This window comes from Corvus kubaryi, unplaced genomic scaffold (genome assembly GCF_017639235.1).
Source record: "Corvus kubaryi isolate FWS band 111438036 unplaced genomic scaffold, C.kubaryi_AGA036_p1.0 37394, whole genome shotgun sequence".
Taxonomy (NCBI): domain Eukaryota; kingdom Metazoa; phylum Chordata; class Aves; order Passeriformes; family Corvidae; genus Corvus; species Corvus kubaryi.
The window spans coordinates 5,259,681-5,282,951 of NW_024581133.1; the positions used below are offsets into that span (position 1 = coordinate 5,259,681).

Here is a 23,271-nt window from a genome sequence, read left to right on the forward strand (position 1 = left end):
GCAAACAAAGAGAAGGAGTTGCAAAAATTATTTATGTTTTGGAAGTGTCCCAACCCCATGTCACCAGCCCTGTATGACAGAGGCTACAAGGAAGCTCTGAGCCCACCTGAGAGCAGTGACACATCGGTTGGGAAGACCTCTGTTCCCCAGGCTGTCTGATTCTCAGGTTGAGTGGCAGACTCCATCTCCACGGTCGCCTCCTCCCCAGAGGGCACCCCCTCCACTCCAGGGATCACTTGTGTTGCCAGCACATCTTCAAAGAACGGGGTGACTCCCTCCTCCTCCACGGGAGGCACAGCTGGAACAAAAAAGGCATTGCAGGTACTTCCCAAAAATTCACAATCCAAGATGCCGGCGAAGCGCCTCACCCAAACCAGCACCCCAACGTGCCCTGCCTCCCTTTTGAAATCCCTTTCCCTGAGGAGACAGGTCTATGCACCCTGCAGGGGCTGGGAGGGTACCTCTGAAGCAGAAGGCGTGGTGCCGGGACAGCGGGTCGGGGAAGCCCGTCTGGTTGTGGTGCTGGTACAGGGTCCTGACGCCCGGTGCGTCCCCGCCGCAGGCGGGGCGGGGGCTCACGATGGGGTAGCGCAGGCTGCCGTCGGCCAACCAGCCCGCGTAGCACCTGTCCAGGCCCTGCTTCCAGGCGGCGTGGAGCTGGCCAACGGAGGCCAGCGTGGCGTTCTGGCTCTCACAGTACTGCTGGGCTTCTTGGAAGGTGAACTGCTCTGGCTGAGTCGCGAAGAACACATCGCCTGAGGGATGGGAGAGAAAAATGGGTGAATCCCTGTGTCCCAGCCATCTACAGACAGAGGTGGAGGTGTGGAGCACATTTTTGCTCTACAGCAGTGCTTAAGGGAAGGTGAGGATGTACCCTTGAGCCTGTCGATGTAGCAGTACACGTCGTAGGTCTCCGAAGCTGGGCGCATGCCGTATGACCGCACGCCTGGAGTGTTCTCTTTGTCTCCCACGCAGTTATTTCGGGGATTCACAATGGGATACCTACCAAAAAAAGGAAGAGAGGAGGTAACCTGAGGTCAATCTTATGTAGCCAGGACTGAAGAACGTCAATGTGCTTGGGAGCAGGACACGAACGCCTCACTGTTTGAGGTGCTCAGAGCCCGAGGCAATAAATACAAATTTCCTGCTACTCTTCCTACACACCAGGAGGGCTCACTGGTGCGAGATGTATACACAGGTGAGGAAATGAGGAAAAGAAGTGGACAAGAACATGTCTAGTGGCCACTGAGTATCATGGACTGGAGACAATCTTGGGTCAGCAAAGCTTTAGATGCTGATGAGGAGAGGAGCAGGATAGACCAGAATAAAGCCTCAATGTCACGGCTGAATAGTCATTTTGAGGGGTGTTTTCCCCAAGTCAGTGTGACTTTACCTGACTGTCTGGTCCCGCAGCCAGCCAGCATCACACTGGTCGAAGCCAGCCTCGTAGGCAGCCTGGAGCTGCTGGGGGGTGGCAATCACGGCACTGTTCTCCAGGCAGGCCTTCTGGGCTTGGACGAAGGAGAAGGCGTATCTGCTGGTGGCTGCACGGTAGTGAAACACCACACCTGGGGGAAGAGAAGATTGAGTGGTGAGACAGCAGGTACAGGACCCCCCTGCACTAAGATGCATGACCAGAAAGGGTCTTCCAAAAACCAGTGTGAGAGCCAGGCCCTCTTAAAGTTTCTGTGGTGGAGATGCCTCATTCATGGAGTTCTGCTGCCACTGAGGGTGATGTTCTAGGTATCTATCTAGCCCTCCTCTAAGGTCTTCCTGCCTTGACTTTCCCCTTTCCTGGAGTCAGCTGCATATGGGAGAGCAGAGTGTGACCACTGCAGCCCAAGTCCTGGTCATCACATTATGGGGTGGCCCACAGCCTTGTCTCCCCTCCTGCCCTACTGTGGTGGAGGCGCTCAGCCTGTCCCTGACCCCAAAAAGGCCTGTGCACCTCTAGGGACCTGGATGCCCTCTGGGATGGCAGAAACCCAGGCTGTTTTCAGCTGAATGGTTACCTCTAGAATGAGCTGACCTTCAGGCTTCTCAGAGACCTGGTGACTTACCTGTGGGGGAGATGGGCTGCTCGGGGAGGTGACCAGCACCGGGGGCAGCTGTCACTCGCACAAGTTGATCTTCCACTGTGAATGCCGAGGCAGACTCCAGTCCTGGTGTGGCAGTCACCCCCAGGAACTCTTCCACTGAGCTCACCTCTGCTGTTTCGGTGGTACCAGCAGTGCCTAAGGCTACAGTGGTGATGGCAGTGCCTAAGTCTATGGTGGTGGCCTCTTCAGGGACAGTCCAGACCGCTGTGACATCCTCCCTGGTCACATTTTCCTCCTCTGTGGCAGCTGTCTGTACTGTGACAGCGGTGGTGAAGAGATCGGGCAGGGCAGTGAAGCCCTCATACAGCCTGGTGGCGGTGGGGGTGATCTCAATGGGCTCCAGGGTGGCAATGCTGCCGCGGGCCTCCTCCTCCGTGGCATTGCGTGACAGAGGCAGCTCCACCTCGGTCTGGGTGACAGTCTGGACAGTGAAAGCGCTGCCCAGCTCGCTCCCTATCTCGTCGATGAACTGCCCTGGGACCAGGCTCTCAATGTCATCCCCTGCATCAGGACACAAAGCAGCAGAGAGGACAAGGTCAGTCTGATGAGGTGAACTGTGCTGGCGCTGCTTCCGAGAAGCAGCTGGGTATTTACTGGCTCTGAGGGGATTAGGAAAATCATGAGAGTTTGGTAAAAGAAATGGTTTTCCTTCCTCCACTGTGGCTCTCTACAACGCCTCAGCACGCAGGGCATGGTCAAGAAGCACCGAGCCACCTCATTCTCCAAATCTGGTTCATCAGCGGGGACACTCCCCGCTAGCCTGCCAGTTCTCCTTGCCGGGATCACCTTGCCCATATCCAAGTCTGTACTGACCTCTAGTGCCTGCTGCAAGGAAGTTAAGGTGGACGGAGGGAGGTCGGGGGGCTTGGATAACCTCCACAGCAGCTCTGTCTGAGCCGTGGGAGAAGGACAGCTAGATCCTCACACCCAGTGCGTGAAGCCTCACCAGGATCGTGATCTCCTTCTGCTCTGCCCACGTGACGACTTAAGAGCTCATCCCATGTAAGCATCCTAACCCCATTGCCAGGACAGCCAAGGCCACTTGCTGTACCAAATACATTCAAACAGCTCCCACCTTTCCCCTCCCAAGTCACTTTCCTGCTCAAGTCACATCCCTTGGGTCTAGGAGAACGTGCTTAACATGGCATTGAGCTGACAACAAGGACAGTGGTTTACAGAGCAGCATGAAACAGAACTGTGAGGGCAGGTAACAGAGGGATGGATCTCATCTTGGATATGTAGCAAGGCAGGTCTTGGCTGGGGAGGGGAAAACTATGAGGCAATGCCTGGGTTTTCCTCTGATACTGCTTTCCCTGCTCTATGTACAACTCCATTTTACTGCTAGTTCATTTTAGCCAGTACCTTTCAGATCTCAAGGGATTCAGAGATTTCTATAAAGATGCTCAGACAAGGACTGACAACATGCAGCAGTTTCAGATGCGAACCCTGAGATAACCAGAAGGCTGTGGCTTGGTGGACCAGTCCTTAACTTGGCCTCATAACTAGGTACCTCCAAGGGTCTGGGACATGGATCTGGGCACAACAGATCTGTTCAGAAGGGTTTCAACACATATTTTAAAATATTGTTATTTTTTTAACCATGGCAATCCTATTTGAATTGTTGGCCTCTGGCTAGTTGCCCCGAATAGACCACATATTACTGTGTTTTCCCCTCTTGCTGCAGGAAGAAGTGTGCACTTAGAAGAAAGAGGGAGTATCTGGGATGCTCTTCACTTCCTAGGTGCAGTTTTGATCCACGATTCCCAGAGACTGTGTCAGTCTCAGATTTATCCCAGCATGGAAACTCAGTCACGCATCTGTACCACATCACATCTCATCACTACACACATTTTCAGGGTCAGACCTGCCCTCTTTCTCCTTTGCTTCGTTCTCCAGCATTCAAAGTCTTGTATATGAAGCACCTGAACTCTGCCTTGTGTCTCCAGGAGAGCTATAAAAGCAGGAGGGTGTGGGAGGATTGGAGAGAAGCAGGCTGTGTTACACCCACCTCCACAGAGCCCTCTATGCACAGGTCAAGCAGCCTTTCTGGATCTGCTTTCTATCTGAACACAAGCAGACGATTTTGTCCTTTGCCAAACCTGCTTTCTCCCTCTCTATTTCTTTTTTTAAAAAACTCCAACAACAAAGAAGCAAGAGGTTGTCTCAGGCCAGGGAGCTCCTGCTGGCTGGTGTGCAGAGGTGCTGCTTAGTCCCGCAGCCCCGAGCACTCACCGCTGTAGCAGATGGCGTCGTAGCGGGAGTCGGGGTGCGGGTACCCCGTCTGGTTGATGTACAGGTACACCGTCCTCACGCCCACCAGGTTGCCCCCGCAGTTGGGCCGTGCTCTGGAGATGGGGTAGCGGACGCTGCGGTCGGCCAGCCAGCCCGCGCTGCACATGTCCATGCCGTCCTTCCAGGCCAGGTACAGCTCTCCCGTGGTGGCCAAGCGCGCTCCCAAGCTGCGGCATTTCTCGAAAGCTTCTTGGAAGGTGAACTTCTCCGGGGCAGTGGCATAGAAGACTTTGCCTGCAATCACATCATCCATTAGCACAGGAATTACCTGTAGAATTTAATCCCGATTCCCTTTCTATCCCCTTCCCACTCCTGAGAGTTTGGATAAGATGAAGAATCCTGTGTCTTAGAGGTGAAATGCCACTCCATGTTGGTGACTTTGTAAACCAGAATGAAGTGATTCTTACAGACCAAATGCAGGGTGGAGCAAAACGTACCACACGAGCTGGGGCCACAGGGCAAGAGGGAGATAAAGGACAATTGCAGTTCTGTTCTGCTGAACATCAATGGATCCCTGTCATAAGTATGAGTGATTGGCACCTCTGAATGTCACACACTCAAATGGCTGACCAGGCAGGATGGCGTGGACTCTGGTGGAGGTTAGACGGACTCCACCCTCTGAACTGCATTAGTCATTTGACATTAAAATTGTCCAAGGTCTAATAAAGAGACTGTAGAGAACATCTGGCCTGGCCGGGGTATGTGCTTTTCCAGCTTTGACCTGTCTTTTCCCTAGGCCCATTGCCTCTGTATTTGCAGTTGTTCAGTCTAGGCATGATCAGGGCTCTGGCTGCTTCTGTGTCTAGTGGCAACAAAAGCCACAAATCACCTTGCATTTGCTCTGCATAGCAGTAAACATCATAGGTTTCATCTGGCTCACGGACACCGTAGGTCCTCACTCCTGGAAATTCGTCCTTGTCACCATAGCAGCGCTCCCGGGGCCAGTGGATGGGGTACCTGAAGGAGAGATTGTGGATAAGGAGTAAGGGGCAGGACCCTGGCAGCCACAGGAGGCTGGGAGGGAGCTGCAGGGCACTGCCCAGTGTGGTTATTTATGGCTTTTCCTGGGTTATGGGGAAGGGGAAGGATGATCTGCCGTCCTGCCCTCACTCTGATCGTCCTTGGAGCACTGACCAAAGACATCAAGACAAGGAGCCTCCCCAGTGGGGGATGCACAGCTTGGTCTGGTTGAGCCACATTTGTGCATCTTGGCACAGCACTAGTTTTGTTCAGGGAAGATGGAAGATAAGAATTAAGCCATTGTCCACTCAGTTGTCACCACCAGCTGAGGAGGGCAGTGGTCACTCTGCTTTCCCACTAGAGACTCCCCTCTGGCAGAGAATAGCTTGCAATCCACTACCTCCCTCTGCACACCAGCAGTTACAGCAGCTGCTATTAACAACCATTTTCACTTGGTGGCTTCATTACAGAAGTCCTTCCCTAATGACCCTGCTGTGGCTTTCCCTTCCCTGCATGGCTTCTCACCTGACAGTCTGATCAGCCAGCCAGCCAGCATCACACTGCTCGTACCCATCCTCGTAGGCAGCCTGCAGCTGCTCGGGGGTAGCGATGACAGCGCTGTTCTGGACACAGGCCTGCTTTGCCTTCTCGAAGCTCAGGGTGTACCTTGTGGAGATTGCTCTGTAGTGGAATACGATGCCTGGAAAAGATGATGGCCATCACTCACAATCACCAGCCCCTCACCTTCCAGAGAAGGCACAAGAAAAAGGCAAAAATAAACCTCATCCTGTACAGTCCTGCAGTGGAAGCTGTCTCCCTGTCTTATACAGAAAGCAAAAACCACATAAAAGAGAAGGATTGTACAAAACTTTCATTATCTTATCCACCTATTACTAGGATAGGCTTTGCAATACGGCAATGGAAGTTTTTCTGGAACAGCCCAATTCTCCAGATGAGGGCATCCCATCTCCTAAAATGTTTGGGAGAAATTAAAGGTCTGATAAAGGCTCCGTTCCAGCTTTACCCGCTTGAGTAATAGCGCAGTGTATCCAGTACCAACTCCTGTCAAGGATGTCATCTTGCTGTTTCTGTAACTCACCTTCTACCACAAGAGTCATTTTCTTGCCATATTCTGCCATGAGTCATTTTACTGGTTTGTTTAGTCTGGTCCTAGCCTGCTAAAATAAATGCTTGGCCCGTGGCTTCTGCTCACCCACCCATCACCTTATCTGTGACCTGAGAGAAAGGGTCATTATTCCTATGAGAGCAGTGCCTCCTCTACCCATGTACCTCTTCCTCCCTTCCACCCAGGCCAAGCAGCAGCACACTGAGAGAAAAGAGCAAGGGCAGGATCCCACCTTTCACTAGGACCTCTATTGTGTCTTGTCTGTCCTCAATCCCGTACATGACTTCACAGCGATAAATGCCCGTGTGGTTGGATCTCAGCGCCTTGATCTCCAGCGTGGCATCGGTGGGGATGGCGGGGTAGTTGGGCAAGGAGATCGCCTCCCTGTACTCGCTGTTGAGCCGGATTTTCCCACCGGTGGCCACCAGCAGGACAACTTCGGTGCCGTTGGAGAGCTTGCTCCATTTGATCCGCGGGGTCAGCATGACACTGGTGTCCTGCTCTTCTGGGATGTTGAAGTAACACGGGATGTTCAGGGAGCTTCCCAGGGTAACACGCAGGGGAGACTGCTCAGGTATCTTGACTTCCAGGCCATCACTACTGTCTGCCAGTTCCCAAAAAGAGCAATGGTTACATCAATAACACGTGTAGTACAAACCATCCCCTGTTTCCATATGATCCAGGGCCTATATCTGCTGTGCAAACCTGTACCCACATATTCAGACATGAGCTTTTTGGTCTAGTCTAGAAAGGGAAGTTGTGGCAATGACCACTGCACCATGGCTGCTTTGGAGATTTGGACCAGTGCTGGATATGGGCATGAAGGGAACAAAGGGCTCTGCTGCAGCATGGCTGCTGCCCACGTGAGATCATGCCTGATAATGTTTCAAAAGGGAAATGCTGAAATTCTCTTCCTTTCCCCACAAATCTGCCTTTGCCTGCAGCTATCTCCCTGGCTTCCCAAACACCAGAGCAGTGAGAGGCTGTGGCTCTCCAAACAGAAGAGTCTTGTGTGTGCACAGCACAGATCTTGGGTACATTTGTGTCTGGGGGCTGCCTGTCCTTGGGGGTGGGACCAGAGTGCAGGACATGGCTCAGTCCTGCTTTCCCATGGCCTAGACACGTACCTGAGAGCTCCACAGAGTCGGCTGCAGTGATGACTTGCAAACACACAAACACTAATAGTAAAGTGGTCATAATTTACCTGCAAGAAACAACACAGGGAGAAAGGATTTGTGTATGTTCACAGGGAGCTGAGTGCTGTGGATGCTGCTGTGGTGCAGTGCAATGCTTTCAGTTGCCCCTAAAGCCTCCTACACTCCTCACACCAGAAGGGAAAGCCCATCCCTGGGGAAGGATTCTGTCTCAAAGTGCCACTTGCTTCAGGAAGCAAGTCCATGAGACAAATAAATAAATAAAATAAATAAATAAAGATGCTCTGCTATGGACAACAGTCTGAAGTGTTATTATGCATCCCTCATTATATTGCTTTCCCACTCTTTCTCTTGCGATTCAGTCTTACCTATGGAGCAGAAAGACAATTTTACAACAGGTCTTCACACACCTATTACTTATTTACTCAAGAGGGACCATCATATCCACTAAGCCTTTGCCTCAGAACAGGAGCTCTCCCTCACTGGGCATCCCAAATCAAACCAGAACTGGCTCTCAGGCCAGATGGTTGGAAGCATTTTCTATCCCTTAAAATGCTCTGAAGGGAAGTTTGCCCTCTGCATGGTGGAAAAGTCAAACATTTCAACTCTTTGGTCCAACACTCTTGCACTGAGAGCCAGCATATCCTTAAGGTGCAAACGGATCCAGAACTGATACAAGAAATCCACAGGATACAATCCTGGGCATCTTAAATCCACCCTAAAAATATCTTCTTGGGATCCCTAATTAGTCAGAGCAACCTGCTTCTTCTGAAGGCTTCAGGAAGAGAAAGGATCATCCTGCTGACATTGAGTGACAGAAGCAATATTGGGAGGCCAGCTAATTTAATCCTAACTGGATTACCCTCCAGTATAATATCATGTCATGTTAAATCGCCACAAAGACTCAAGTTGGTTTCAATATTTCAAATAAAAGCCAGGTCCTCTGGCAGCCAAGCACAGTCTGGCATCAGGTTTCAACCCTGACTCAGAAGGAAGGACCACACCTACTGAATCACTGGTGTTTCCTTTGAATATTGGCTGTTGCACTCCTGTGATCTAGAAAGATTCCAGCTGACTTCATCTGACAGGTAACACTCTGGGTACGTGCCTATTGGCCTTGTAGAAAATTCCATTACGTATCTTCACTGGCACAAGAAAAGGCCAAAAATAAACCCCATCCTCTACAGTTCAGCATTAACCTTTCACTTATGAAAGAACTGACCATCATGCACTCATTCATTGGAACCTGACACACCACAAACCCTTATCTTTAGTGAATAGAGACAGCTCTATTGGCAGAAAATAGGAGAGAACAGGGATGGAACACATTGGCAGAGACTTGTGGAGACTTCTGTTTGTAGGGCTGAACAAGATCAAATGGAGATATCCCATTTTCTGCCGTGCATGGGAATAAAATTTCAGGTAAGCGCTAACTTCAGGGAGAACTCTTGGAGCTGTACATGTGTTTGGGTGTCTCTCTGGTGAGGGGTGATGTCTGCACAAACAATGTATTACAAGCCTCTTCTGCAGATGACAGCTGACTTCATCATTTCCCTCCAGGGACGGGCAGTTCGGAGCTGACTGCCCCTCTGCAGAGGAGGTGAAAGAGTCTGGCAGTCAGCACTGGGTCAGTGGGAGGGGGCCATGCCCACAGGGTGGGCTGTGGGGGGGCAATGAAGTGCCTTCTGCTCCTCAGTAAAGCAAGGGGAATTGGAAACATCATCTGCTACTGACAAACAGCCTGAAATCAGCTTGGCCAAGCAGCCGTACCCAGGAGTCCTTCAAGAGCTGGCTGAGTGAGCTGCTGGCCCACTGATGTTCGTTCATAATCTGTGCTGGAGCGCTGGGGCAGGTCCCAAGTGCTGAAGCACTGTGTCCACAGTCAGCCAAGGTACACAATGATGAGCCTCAGAAACACGTGCTAGTTTGATTGACATAAACTCCAGGTGAAGTAATGGAAAATCTGATACAGAGTTCAGTTCATTAAGCACTGAAGAATAGATGTAATAATAATCTTAGTTAAGGCACTTATGTATAAAACAGGTGCTTCCAACCTTTTATTATTTTGCATGATTCTAAGCTTGTTTGATAAAGCTGCCTGCATGGCAGCAACACGATGTAATTAGATTTTGATAAGGTTCCACGATATGAAGATGTGTAATGTCAGTAGTGCATCCATTAAAATGGCTCAGCAGAAGCCAGGCTGGTGGGTCTCTAATGGGATCCACCTGAGGGACCTTGAGGGAAATATTTCTAATGGGCATCCATTGGGGTCAGTATTAGTCCCAATGGGTCTCCAAATAGACTGTATTTTAATAGAATCAAATATAAAATTGTACAAGAGATGCATGCCTGACAATGGGATGTTGAGTCCTAGAAAGAAGTCACTCAGGAGAGCAACTGCTGTTATCCAACGTTAAACCAAACAGGAATTCCTCTCTGTGCATTAGAGGTGAATGGTGGGAATACTTTGCACATCTCTGGGCTGTCATGAAGAGATCAGAAAAAGGTGGTGAAGAAACACACTAACAAGGATCTGAGGGCTGGACAGAATGCTTTATGGGGGAAGACTAGAAAGTAGGAAGTTTGAGCCTAATTATTGTAACAAATAAAAAAAGAAAAGCTGAGAAGTTGACAACTGTGCTCAAATACTGTTTCAAGCAGTGGCTGCTGGTGTTAAAGGGCTCTTTAATTTAGCAGAAATTCATGACCAGAACTAATAACTGCGAGACATATGCTGAGTAAACTCAAATGGGAAACAAAGTCCACGTTCTGCACAGTGGGAGATGGATCACTGAAACTGGTACCAAACGAAGTGATGCAGTTTCTGTCAGGGTGGGTACTGCAGGGCAGAAGGGATCTGGGTAGAGGACACTCTCCTAACCACTAGTAGTAGCATTAAATAAAAGCTCTTACTTCTCCAGGCTGCTTAGATGAGGTGCCTTTCACCAACTTGTATTTTGCCAGAATTCAAGTAAGCTGAATAGCCCTGAGTGTCATGAGATTAACTCAGCCAAGAGAGGCAGGCAGCTTTAGACCTGGATTGCCTACTAAAGGATAGAAACACCCTAGAGCATGGAGGCAGAGATGTTTAACTATAACAGGAGTTGGCTGGCTGAAAAGACTTATAGAGTCTGTGGCTACAGCAAACTGGTATTGTTCTGAGTTGATATTTCTGTGTACATTGGCAGTGGACAGGAGGAGAACAGGTTCATCTGTCCATCAGGCAGACATCAAAGAACAGAATGCTCTGAATGGAAGAAATCTCCTTTGTTCCAAAGTCAAGACAAGCCCATGCACTCTTAGTCTTATTCAAGCTTTATGCTGATCTTCCACAAGAAAAACAGCCTCATATGACAACAGCCAGGACCAGCAGTATCTTTTCAGTTTGGTTTAGCTATGGAGGAAAAAACCCAACCTCTTCTTATCCCACAGAAGCCCAGAGGAAATGGATTTTCCTTGTGAGCAGTGGTTAACAAATCAGAATAACGATGTTTTGGGTGTATTCTGCGAAAGTGTTGAGTCCCTGCCAGTAAGAAACCCAACCTACTCCTCAGGGTGCTGTTTGCAATGTTGATCTTCATTTTTCATTCCCCTGAAGCATGCCAAAGAGATCCAACCCTGAGTCTGCACGGAGCTCTGGTTGGGATTCACTGTGCTGGGAATGCCTTTGATTAATGTCCCGGTGTTACAGCAGTGGTTCCATGCTGCAATACTTCTACTCTGTGCTGTCTCTACTGGGATGTCCAGGCACATGCTAATGAGTAAACAGCTGCTTGAAGAAGCAGTTCTGGAAGCAAGTGAGTAAAGAGGGAGGTCTGTGTGAGCAGATTGCATGGATGATGGAGACCTGGTCTGTCTGGACAAGGGAACTGCGGAGGTTGGTCCTGTCATTCTAAAGCAACACCTAAAAAGACTGTCGGGGCAGAGGAGGGTGACTAGCTCAAGCTGGATGCTGTCTCTTACAGAGGAGTAGGTTCAGACTGAGTGGGCTGTGCCCAAGGAGCAGGAAGGTGCAGTTCAGCGTGTGGGAGCATCAATGCATGCATGCTGAGATGGGGTCTGGCACAGAGGAAAAGTGCTCAGGGGTGAGTGACTGAGCTGCACAACGGAGTAAAGGCACAGTACAGTCTGGAGCAGGCTAAGCAGTGGCAGGAGCATCCCCTGCTCAGGATCTTAGTGACTGGCCTCCAGCTGTAGCTGAATGGCTACGGAGAGAGCTGGACCTTGGAAATGCACTGGGAATACAGTCAGTGCCCCTACCATGTGTGTCATAAATAACACAGGCCTCTGCACATAACCTCCTTTGACTGCTTTGAAAATCATAGTGGTATTCTGGCTGCTGGAAAAAGGTGAGCTCCTGAATGCACAGGAACTACCAGATCACTGCTGGCAAACTCGAATTCAGTTCCAGAGTCCCTCTCTTCTGGCAGAAGAAGTCACCCTGAGGAGAAGTTGTTCCTCACACACTTTGGTGGAGCTGAAAAGAGAGGTTTGTCCAGGCTCTAGCAGGGAGCACTGCAAGGGGATAATTCTTGCAGCACAAAGCCCTCCAGACAGGCAGCAATGGTCACACTATGCTTTCTGCCAGGTCCATGCTACAAAAACACCTCCTATCCCTGCAGACTGCTTTCCTGAGAAACTCCATTTGCACTTTCTGGGAGAGCAGCTGGAGCAGGCAGATTTTGTGGTGAGAAGAGAGAAGGAGGCAGGGCAAGTTACACAAGGTCACGGCTGTGCCTCTGCATCAGGATGACTGTCCCTGTGTGGGGTACAGAGCAGTCTGGAGGAACAAGAATCCAACCAAACTGCCACAAAAATTCTGGCCATCCTACCATCTCTAACCAGTGCCCAAGACAGCAACAAGGTCCTCTCCAATTCAGCCTGGGCCAGGAAGAATTCAGGAAAAAACTCCTGCCTTTCGGAAAAGGACAGGGTTGGGAACTGCTGGTAGGCTCAGGAGCTCCCCACCCTGGAGAACAACTGTCCCTGTCACTGAAGTTTATTGCCACTCTATTTTACTCCTAAGACCGTGCTTCTGCATCAGGTTGTGTGCAGTGTCCTCAACTGGCTGCATATAAATATGTTTATTTGAGAATCTAAGTGTGTGTGGAGGGAAGCGTGTACCTATGTGCAGACAGGTTTAATCCCTTGCTCTTCCAACCACATCCCCAGCTTTTCAAAGGGCTGGAGAATGTGGAGAGAGCAAGAATAGGAAAAGTCACTGGAGTGGAAGCTCAACAAAGTACCTACACAGTCAGATTGTACAGTGGAAAATAGCCAGATGGCCTGTTTGCAGCACAGCTGAAGACGTTTGCTTGCTGCAAAGCATTTTCTGTTCTAGTCTATTTTAATTGAGTCCCATTTGCAGTTTTTCCTCCTGTGGCCTTTGCTTGCTCCAGACCATGTCAATTGCCCTTGTTGCAATAGTTGCCCTCTTTTCCTTTTTTTTTTTTTAGTAGGGGCAGATGGATCATTTCAAGCTTTCCTCTCTCTCAGTTTTGGAAAGCTTTTAGCGCACTTGCATTTTCCTTCTGGCAGCTAATAAAATGTCACTCATTACCTCGAAGATATGCCTGGACATAAGCGCATGTCCAAAGACAATATTTCCTCTAAAATTATGAATATAAAGAGGCTCCTGAGCAAGCAGCTCTGTTTATTTAGCCTTGGATTCTCTTTCTTCAACTGGTTTTCCATCCCCAGTTTATTCCCCACCAGGAAACGGACCTGAGTTTCTCTAGGATGTGTGGTCACCTCCATCCAGCCTTTTCTCAGCATTATTATTTTCAGGCACCAGCACTTGGGACCAGGGGTTTGATGAGGTCTGAGGAGACCCCATGACCCAGCAGGGACATCAGGAGAGCACATCCTATGCCCTTGTAGGCTTCGGTGAAACGGTGGTTTCTCCTCTCCTCTGTAAAACTACAGACTGTTCCTCTGCGATCTCTACAAACAAACACTTTATTGTCCCTCTGTGTGTTCCCAGCCTCTCTGCTGGACTCAGGGTTTTTCAGTTAAAAACCTCAGCCAGGTCCAGGAAATGGGAGGGAAGGAAGGAGGGGGGAGGGGAGGGAGTGAGGGAGGTGGGAAAAACCGGTTTTATTTCTTCTTCTTCTCTTTTTAAATAAGGCAAACTTTGGAACAGAAATATGGCAGTAAATGCGCTCCTGTGATTTTTCATGTTTTTTCAGCTGCAAAGAAAATAGGAGAAATATTCCATTCTGTCTGGCTTCCTAACCATTCTGTGAGTAAGACCTTTATGTGCAGAGCAGCTTGGATGCTTGGGTGCTTCGTTTCTGAAACCATCCCTGCAACAATAACCTCTTTTTGTTTTCCCCCAATCAGAAAGACACATGGCAGCAACTGCTCAGATATTTTGTCATCGAGGGATGTGGTCCTGGCAGCCCTGCAGCACTGGCTGCCTGGATTGCTGCAGGGGATGGCAAACTGGTGGCACTGAGGCACTTTTAGTGCATAAGGCACAAAACAGAGCATTTATTGAAGATTAGGGATAATGGGAGGTTTCACCTCAAGCCTCAGCTGGCTCCCGTCCTCAAGCACCCATTGCCACTGCAGGTATGGCCATGGTCAGACAGCTCTGTTGATGCACCCTGGTGATGGTACCAGGGTGCCTTTAGCCATGACATGAGCTCCAGAACTCCTCTCTGTCCTCCGGCACAGAGACCCAAAGATGGTGCTATGCTCTATCCTTTTCAGTGTCTTTATGACTTCTCTTCCAATAAAACAGTTGCAGTCTGTTATAGTCTGACTGTTTATCTGATTTGAGTGTACACACACTACAGGAAAAGCCAAAATGCTCAAGGTTGCATGCTGCTCATGCTTTCAAAGAGCAGGGTGCCAGAGGAAATCTTAGCAAAACTAAACAATCCTGTGCTAGGTTCAGTTAGTGATCCAAGCTCAGACAGATGGTCTGGAACAAAACTCTGACTGAACACAAAAGTCTCCCAAGCATTTATCTCTTTTCTGATATCTGCCACAGAGCAGCTCTCATCTTCCCCTGATTTCCATTGGTTTTTCATTATATCTCCACTGATTTCAGCAACAAGTTAAACTCACAGGCTCCAGGACAGCAGAAGCCCAAACCACCAGCTGTTCCAAAACTAGCCCTCTTGCAAGAAAACCAGAATTGTCTGCCACTAGCAACACCCACCACGGTAATTCTTCTATCCTTCAAGGATAGAGAAGTGGCAAAATACCCACTATGGCAAGCAGATGACAGCTGGAGCCTTTCAGGCAAGGTGTGGGATCAGCACCAAGCCCTGGGCTGCCATGGCTCCAAGTGTCTGCTTGATATGGAAAGCCAGAGCTACGCTCAAACAGGCACTGGAGCCTCTGAATTCAAGGGAACAATGAGCCTTTGAGTCTGGTAGAAGCTCACACTCAAAACTCTCTCCAGCCCAAGAGGAGGAACAGAAACTTCTAAAGAGCAGTTAATCTCCTTGTAAAATAGATGTCTCAGCTGAGATCCTTTAAAGAGGGGTTCAGCCTTTTCTGTCAGCAAGCAAGGGAGCCTGGAGCACTGTTAGACATCTAATTTTTAGGGATTGGTGGGTGTTTATGCACTTCATAAAGTCTCCTTATATCCTGTACGCTTTTTATCTGGAGCTGCTGTCAGCCTTAAGTGAAAATCCCCCGAAAGACACAAGAAGCAAAACCAGCACAACACAAAAGAAGAGAAACCAGAACCTCCTTGGATGTGAGGTGTGAAGATGGCAGCTTGGGCCATGATCCAAGGAAGTCAGTAGCAAGTCCTTCAACTGATAACTTTTTCCATCCAAATGCACTGGCTCAGTATAAACCCCATGAAAACCACAAAAGCTGTTGTTTCTGTGCACCTAGGATCCGAGCTACTAAAGCCCAGTAGGGAGGAGGAGGAAGAAAAGATTGAGGGAGCTAGAAAACCCTCTGAGAGAGCTTGTGTAGGACAGATAAAGCTCATCTGAGTGGCAGCATCCACTTGTCCCCACCACAGGATGTCCTATTGCTCTGCTGGAGCATGTGGATGATGAACAGGCTGCACTGGAGATTTTCCCTTGCGCAGAATTTGACTTCTCACTTGTTTCAGGAGAAGGCTGAAGCCTCATTTATGCAAAGGTGTAGCCTTAACAATAAGAAATCATCCCTCTCTGGCTGCAGAATGAGGTGTGAATGTGACTGTAAAACAGCAAATCTCTGCAGCGCTTCTACGCTGGCAGAAGATTCCAAAGAACCATGGAATGGCTTGGGTTGGAAGAGACCTTAAAGAATTCATGGACAACCCTTCTGGTCTGAGCCAGCTCAGCCCTTCAGAAGGATGGCTTTCCAGAAAGCAATAAAGTGTTTGAAACCATGTTTTATTACAGAATCTGTAGGCATGGAGACATAAATCTTCACAGACTCTGCTCATTACTGCCCAGATCAGATAACTGTCAATGCTCTGCTACCCAACATCACCTTGAATGCAACATACGTGCTCCCAAGAAATGCCATGAGGAAGTTCACCTAACAGGGCACTGGGTGGCACTGGAAGAGACATTGCAAAGCTGTTTCCTGCCAGCTTCACAATGATCCTTCCAGATAGGCAGAAGAATCACGCTAGCTTGGAATGGCAACAACCTCAGGAGACTCAAGGTGAGAGCCACAGGACCATGTGCATGGCTGTAGGGTCTCTGTAATGACCACACCGTGGGTCACACTAATGGTGTGCTGTGACCACGTGGCCCCATTGCAATAATGTCCCTTCATGGGAATGGGCACCTCTCACAAAGTACAAAACTGCAGAAACCTCTTGCTAAGGACACTTTCTACTGATGTGCTCCACACATCAGACTCCACCACGATCTTTGGTGAGGCTGTCCCTACTGGGAATGCACACAGCTGGTGATATTAAACCTCCTTATAGTGTCACATCTTGGACACAAAAGAGCTGGGTGAGCAATCATATCCTATCTGGGCCTTGCCATAGAGAGTACAGCATGCTGCTGGTGCTTAGTAGCAGTAAAAGCAACCTTTCATCCAGCTTGGAGGAAGAGCTTCCAGCTTCATCACAGTCTCAGTATCTGCCTCTTTTTGCTCCCCATTTTCTCTTTCCAAAGTTGGCACCTGAAAGTTTTCTCTGCATTAATTCCAGACATTGTGTAAACAGCGTGCTTAGATTTCCTTAAATGAGGCTGTTTCAGCCCCAGCTTTCCTCCCAAGTAGATTTCCTGTCTCATAAATTCAAGACATGAACAGTTTAGTTTTGCTAGGAAGGTGGAATCTCAAACTGATCCTCCCTTCGGGATGACCTGGAAGACAAAAGGACAAATGGCATGGCAGAGGGCCTGAGGTTTTCTGGTCACTGGCTGAAAGAGGGGAGCCATCCTGCCACGTGCTGTTCAGGAGGTAGTGCCAGTGGTCCAAGAGACTGTTACTATTTGCCATAAATAATCTGCAAGTTTTGAAATCTACCAATTTCTTGGCATATTTTTTTTCTTCATAACTCCAGAAGATGGAGAACAATCTTTTCTTACTGAGCAGATCACTGGCATTTTCATTGGAGAAGCAAGGGATTACTGTTTTCTCACGTATCCAGATCCTCAAAATATTTGTGACTCCTTAGAAAGACACATGCATATCAAGTGTTCACAGACATTCTTTGTGCAAGGCAAGCAGAGGAAGTCCTAGAAGAAAAAGAGCTTTTCCTCTCAGCTGCTACTCTCTGGGACTTCAGATAATTCCTCTGGCAGCAACGTGAACCCCCAACCACAATGCAAGTGTGGGTTTTGCTACTGCTGCTGAAGGATCTCACACACTCTGGTGTCAGAAGAAGGGTCTTTACCAGAGCATTTGGGTGGGTTTTCACCAAAGCCGTCTCTTGTCTGGGAATGACATGATCACCCTCAGTTCTGAAGGCACTGGGCTCGCTTTGCCTTCCAGCTTATGGAGAGGGCACACAGTACAAAGGGACCACAAGCTTCACATTCGGACTATAAATGAGGGTTTTGCTGCTTTGGCTGTGTTGAACAAGACTCTCCTACTTCTCCATTTCCTCTGCCAGCAAACTTCTGACAACTAAATTGAGCACAAAACAGCCATGCCAGCTTGTACTTCTCTAGGAGGTTGAATGGTACAGGAAGGATTAAGGAAGAGAAGCAGCTTTTCACTCCCATCTCTGGTTCTAGGAAAACTTAATCAATGGCTGGGCATTGCACCCCCGAAACTGCCTCCTGCATGACAGCAGGAGAATGGTTCACTGTCTCCTCTCATTTCCTCCTTGACCAGCTCTCCCAGACCACTTTGTCCCCCTCTTGACAGCTTTAGCAGTGGTGAATGATTTTGTGGACCATGGACAAAGCCCTCCCTCTTGGTCCCTTCCAGGGACAGAGCCAAGCAACTGGCAGGTGCTGAGCAGGGGCAGTGCCCAGGGCTGCTGTCTGGCTGTACAAACCAGGGGCTTTCCTGTAAGTGTGTGGATGGCTTAAAGCTCTGTTGAAAACTCACCAGATAATCTCTTCTTTCATGTTTTCCCTCTATATTCATCCCCAGACACTCCCCCAGCCATTGCCATCTCAGGGCACCTGGTAGTCATAGAGTCACAGAATGGTTTTTGATGGGATGTTAAAGATCATCCAGTGCCAACCCCCTCTGCTGTGGACAGGGACACCTTTCACTAGACCAGATTGCTCAAGGCCCTGTTCAACCTGGCCTTGAACCCTCCCAGTGATAGGGCATCCACAGCTTCTCTGGGCAACCTGTACTGGTGTCTCATCACCCTCACAGGAAAGAACTTCTTCTTAATATCTAATCTAAACTGCCCTCTGTCAGCTTGGGTCCATTCCCTCTTGTTCTGTCACTACATGTTCCTGTCCCAAGTTCCTCTCCAGCTCTGTTGCAGCCCATTTATGTACTGGAACATGCTCTAAGCTCTCCCTGGAGCCTTCTCCAGGCTGAACAATCCCAGCTCTCCCAGCCAGTCTCTAAAGAAGAAGTGCTCCAGACCTCTGAGCATCCTCATGGCACAGCATCCCTGCACAGTTCCTTCCTTTTTTTTGTGTGCTCAGACTGTTCCTGCAGGAGACCCTTCTGGTGTGCAGTGCTCTCTTCACTCTTAACTAAGGCACACACTGTGTGTTTAACTTAATTTAACTAGCTCAGTCTATAAGTTCTCTGTTTAATTTAGTACTGCTCTGTTCTTTTGGGGCATAGAGTGCAGTCAACTGTCCTGTCCTGCACCAGTTATTCATTCCAAGGGGATTTCACTGTGCAGAGAACACTGAGGGATGCTCAGCTCTCCGAGCTAGGGGCACTTCCATTGGGCACAGACACTCCTCCACTGCTCCTATGCCTTTGTCAGGTCACTTTGTCCAAACGGTAATTCCTGCCTTTGGTTCAGACTGTCCTTTTCTTCTTGGGAAGAAACCAACAGGGACTCCAGGCAGAAAATAAATCTCTCTCCTGTGTTTTTCTACTATAGTGGTGCTTTAGAACCAAGCCAAATTGTACAGCAGAGAACAAAACATGACAAGAAAGAAGATAACGACAAAATAGTTCACAGCCAAACGAGCTTGTTTTGGGGCTGCCACAGAGAAGGACCATCCATCAGAGACCTCAAAAGCTTTAAGTCCTGTTTTATGAGACTGGCAGGGAGCTAGAAAGAAAGGAGCAAGGTGATGGAAAAGATGCCTAAGAAATTGTCCTTTCTCAGCCTCTGACCCCGCCCCCCCCCGCAGTGGATGTTGTTCTCTGGGTGATGTATTCATCCACCCAGGAGGAAAGGTAATGGGACTCCTCATCATAAGAGAGAGAATAAGTGGCAGAAGGGCTTCAATTCCTTGTCTTGAGATTTCCATCGTGGCTCAGGACAAAACTTCCCCAAGAAAACCCTTCAAATAAACACTTCCTGAAAAAAGCAACAAAGGTAAAAGGATAAATTTTTAGTTATATAGGACCCATTGTTCAGTCCAAAACTCAATCACAGCCTTTTCCTTTTTTTTTCCAAAAGAGGTCTCAGTGTCTTCTTGAAACTCTGCCCACACTGAAAGGTCTGATCCCTTCAAACACATGGAGAAACTACCCTAAAGAACAGAGACACTGCACTGGAAATACAGCCAAACTCTGTGACCTGAAGGTATATTTTGTATATAGAGATCCTTTTCTCTACATACACGTGATTTTATAAATGGGCTTAGGTACGGTATAACTTAGGAGAAAACTGTGTGGATGTGACATTGGAAGGGGGAGCAAGAGGAAGACAATTACCCTCTCCAAAATGGGTTTCAGTCTACGGTCAATAATATCAATAATCCTTTAATTACAGCTCAGATCTGAGGACTCCACTGAATTACCCCAGCACAAGCAGAAGACAATCTCTGCCTTAGAGATCTTGGAATCCAGAAAGTGTGCTGCTGGCCAAGCCTAGAGAGCACAAATGTGAATTTGGGGAGACCATGGGAATCCTGAATAAAAGAAAGGTTCTTACATGAAATATAAAATTATTCTGTGAGATGCAGACTGTGAAGGGAAAGAAATGTAACCTTAACACAAGCCACAGACATTTGAAGAGCTGCTGCCATTGAGCCAAAATCTGCAGTTTGCTAAGCAAAGTCCATTTGTCATACATTCAAAAAGAGAAAGTGAGGTATGGAGGAAACCCAAACAGCAATTAGATGGGAAAAACAAGTTTTCTGAGAGGTAAATAAATTCCTGTGTGTGAGATGTGGTTGAGGGAGAGCGGTGAAACGTTGTCCAGTGTTTGGTGAAGTATTCTGTAAGGGCAGAAGAAAATGTTGTTTTTCCAGAGATATGTGGGACACCTTAAAACCAACAGTGCCCACATTTTGAGGAACAGAAAGGCACCAACACAGATCCCCTTGTAGGCAGAATAACTGCCTGGCAATGTGTTTAAAACCTGCAAATAGGGTCCAGTATTGATGGAGGAGATGTGGGCTTTAAAATGGATCCTGGAGCATGTTATGCTGGTATTTTGACTCAAATATGCAACAATACAAAGAGAAACTGGATAAAAGTAAAATTCATTTTATAGTATTAGCATAAAAGATCAATTCAAATGCAAGTAATAATTATGATTTATTTTAACCTATCCTGTCATTCTCACAGTAAGATGGGCAGGTAAATTATCTGGTGGCCAGATCCAGTTACCACTGGAATCAGTAGTAAAGACGCCATTTAACTCTGAGGCTGGGAACATTAATCCCAAATTCTTCTATTAAAACCTAGTCTAGACAGGTAACTGCTTGCAAGTCTTGAAAAGACAGCAGGGAGAGCCCTCAAAAGGATGTCTAAATCCCCACAAGTTGGCACAGAGCACTCTGCTTTCGGACAGAAGAAGAAGTGATTCCTTAAGACAATACAGAGAGGAAAATCCTCTATGGATTTTACACACAGTGTGAGAACTGGATCAAATCATACATAACATTTGGGCACTGTCACAGAGCAGCCTGCAGGTCATGGAAATTCCACAGCTGCAACTGAAGAGCCATCACAGCATTAGTGGACACTGAGGCACCACTGAAATAAACCACACAACAGGAGAGATGTTCAGGAAAACAGCAAAATGTTCAAACCAAAAATATTCTCTAACACCCAGGATGAGCATTCCCGCAAACACAGTTGCATGAGTCATGCTTTAAGTGAATGATTTTTAATGAAAGTATAATGGGAAGGTGAGGGGCTACACTGATGCTCATTTTGGCCCTTAAAGTTTGGTCCATACAGACTCCAGCCTTGTCCAGCCAATATCTGGAGTCTCTCGAGCCTCCTGTGGGCGTTGGGGTGTGCAAAATCCATGCTGGACGTCCTCTCCCCTTAGGCTGTGAGCTCTGTGCTTGCTCTCTGCACAGCTCAGTGAATCTCCTTCTCACCATAAGGATGTTGCAAAAGGGAATGAAAGCTAAAAGCAAGTATTTTGGAGAGCAAGAGACACCTGACCCACTGGTCATTAACAAATTTAACAGATTGCTTCTAAACTGAGCTTTCAAGGATCTTGAGTTCAAGTTTTGACACTCTAGCAAAGGGTACAGTGGTCTCTCGTGAGATGCTGTGAGATTTCTGGGCATGTCAAAATTGTGCAGTAAAACTCTGATGGTCTGACAAACTGTGCACAATATTTCAGAATTTAGAGATGCAAATGGATGAGCAAGGCACATAATGGAATTTGCAGAATTGCTTTTCTCTGTCTTTGGGTACTCTGCTGTAAAACTGGCTTTGAATCCCTAAAGCAACTTCGGGAAAAGGACTAATTTTATAAGGGAGATAAATCCAATCAGCTATCTGAGCATCTAATGACCCTCGTACCCAACCAGTTTAGCAATATTATTGTTTAATTATACCCAACAGCACAGAAGAGAGACACATCTCTGATGGGTGAGGAACTGCATGCAGATTTACAGAAAACCAGTCAGCTGCACTTGAAGTTACAGAACAGAAAACAATCCAGTTGGAGAATAGAAGAAACTGGAAATGAACTGTGCCAGGGTTGAAGAGAAGGTGCCAACCAATGTATTTGTCTTCACTTTTGCCAGTACACACAATGGAGAAATGAGTAAAGTTTCAGTGTTAATCTGAGACTGCAGTGTGAGAAAGTTTCCATTTCAAGCATAAAAACCCCAACCTTCTTGTTTTTTTCCGCTAGACTATGATCCTGAAGTTGCCAAAATACCCTTTCTCCACCATTTCCTGAACAGATGAGGTGCCATGGTAGATGGAGGAGGAGTGTAGAACCTTAGCATCCAGGAAAGAAAGGGCTGAGCACAACATTTATAAAGCACATGTGTTTATGTCAGTTTCATGTGCTTATTCAAGTAGGAAGCCAATGGCAATTGTAAGCAAATGACCAAAACAAGAGCAGAAGTGAGGTATCCTGTGAGGATTTAAAATCTGGAAAAGGGCAGTGTGATATTCAGCAGAGGCCAGCTCACTCGAGAACTTATTTCTCAGGAAGGCTTTGTAGCCCACACTGAACTTGAAGCTGTATTTCTCAGAGGGATGATGGTGCCTGGGCAAGATAATTCAGATATGCTGCCAGTGCCAGTGAAAGCTGGAAGCACAGCATTGAAGGTGAACTGAAATGAAGATCTTGGTTGACTCTGAGTTTGTCATGTCTGTAACCCACGTGCCTACCTGGATTTGGCAAAAGAATGGCCAAAATGGCCCAAAACATATTCATATGCTGATGGGTACAAAGGAAGGTGCACGTGCCTATCGCTGTGCTGATAGGGGAATGATTTTGCAGATGAAATGGATGCAGCACTGCAGAGGGGATCAAGGGCATGCTGGGGTTGGTCTGGAGCATTTCAAAACGCTGGACAGGTTCAGAGCTGAACCATAAGAGCAATGAAGACCCTTCTGTCCTTTGCTGAACACATCTCAACATTACTGGTGATGCTGAATCCTTTCCATGGCTCCTGTAACAGGCAGGAAGCCACACGACAGGACTGGCAAGTGATATCTGCTCTAAGTAGCCTCAAGAGCTTTTTTCAGGAGACATGCTGCAGGAAATCTGGGAATTATGAAGGCACAAGCATTTTGCCCTGAGTCTGGAAAAATGGCTCCTGGTCTTGAAGGATGCAAGGAAGGGTCACAATCCCACGGGCTAGCTGGCTAAACAAAGGGCTGATCCCTTTTCCTGCTGGCGCACAGT

The 23,271-nt window shown here is 48.0% G+C and overlaps 1 protein-coding gene across 2 annotated transcripts in view; it reads right to left on the reverse strand.

The window, feature by feature from the left end:
- ACAN (aggrecan) overlaps nt 1-23,271 on the reverse strand; it is a 47,241-nt gene that overhangs the window by 17,867 nt on the left and 6,103 nt on the right. For both annotated transcript variants that reach the window (XM_042039150.1, XM_042039149.1), the window contains exons 2-11: nt 7,605-7,681; nt 6,710-7,081; nt 5,877-6,051; nt 5,221-5,348; nt 4,332-4,625; nt 2,061-2,600; nt 1,394-1,568; nt 875-1,002; nt 462-755; nt 107-298 (exon numbers count right to left, since the gene is read on the reverse strand). In XM_042039150.1, the coding sequence (XP_041895084.1) occupies nt 107-298; nt 462-755; nt 875-1,002; nt 1,394-1,568; nt 2,061-2,600; nt 4,332-4,625; nt 5,221-5,348; nt 5,877-6,051; nt 6,710-7,081; nt 7,605-7,674 (2,368 nt within the window). In that variant the 5' untranslated portion in view covers nt 7,675-7,681. The remainder of the gene's footprint in view (nt 1-106; nt 299-461; nt 756-874; nt 1,003-1,393; nt 1,569-2,060; nt 2,601-4,331; nt 4,626-5,220; nt 5,349-5,876; nt 6,052-6,709; nt 7,082-7,604; nt 7,682-23,271) is intronic.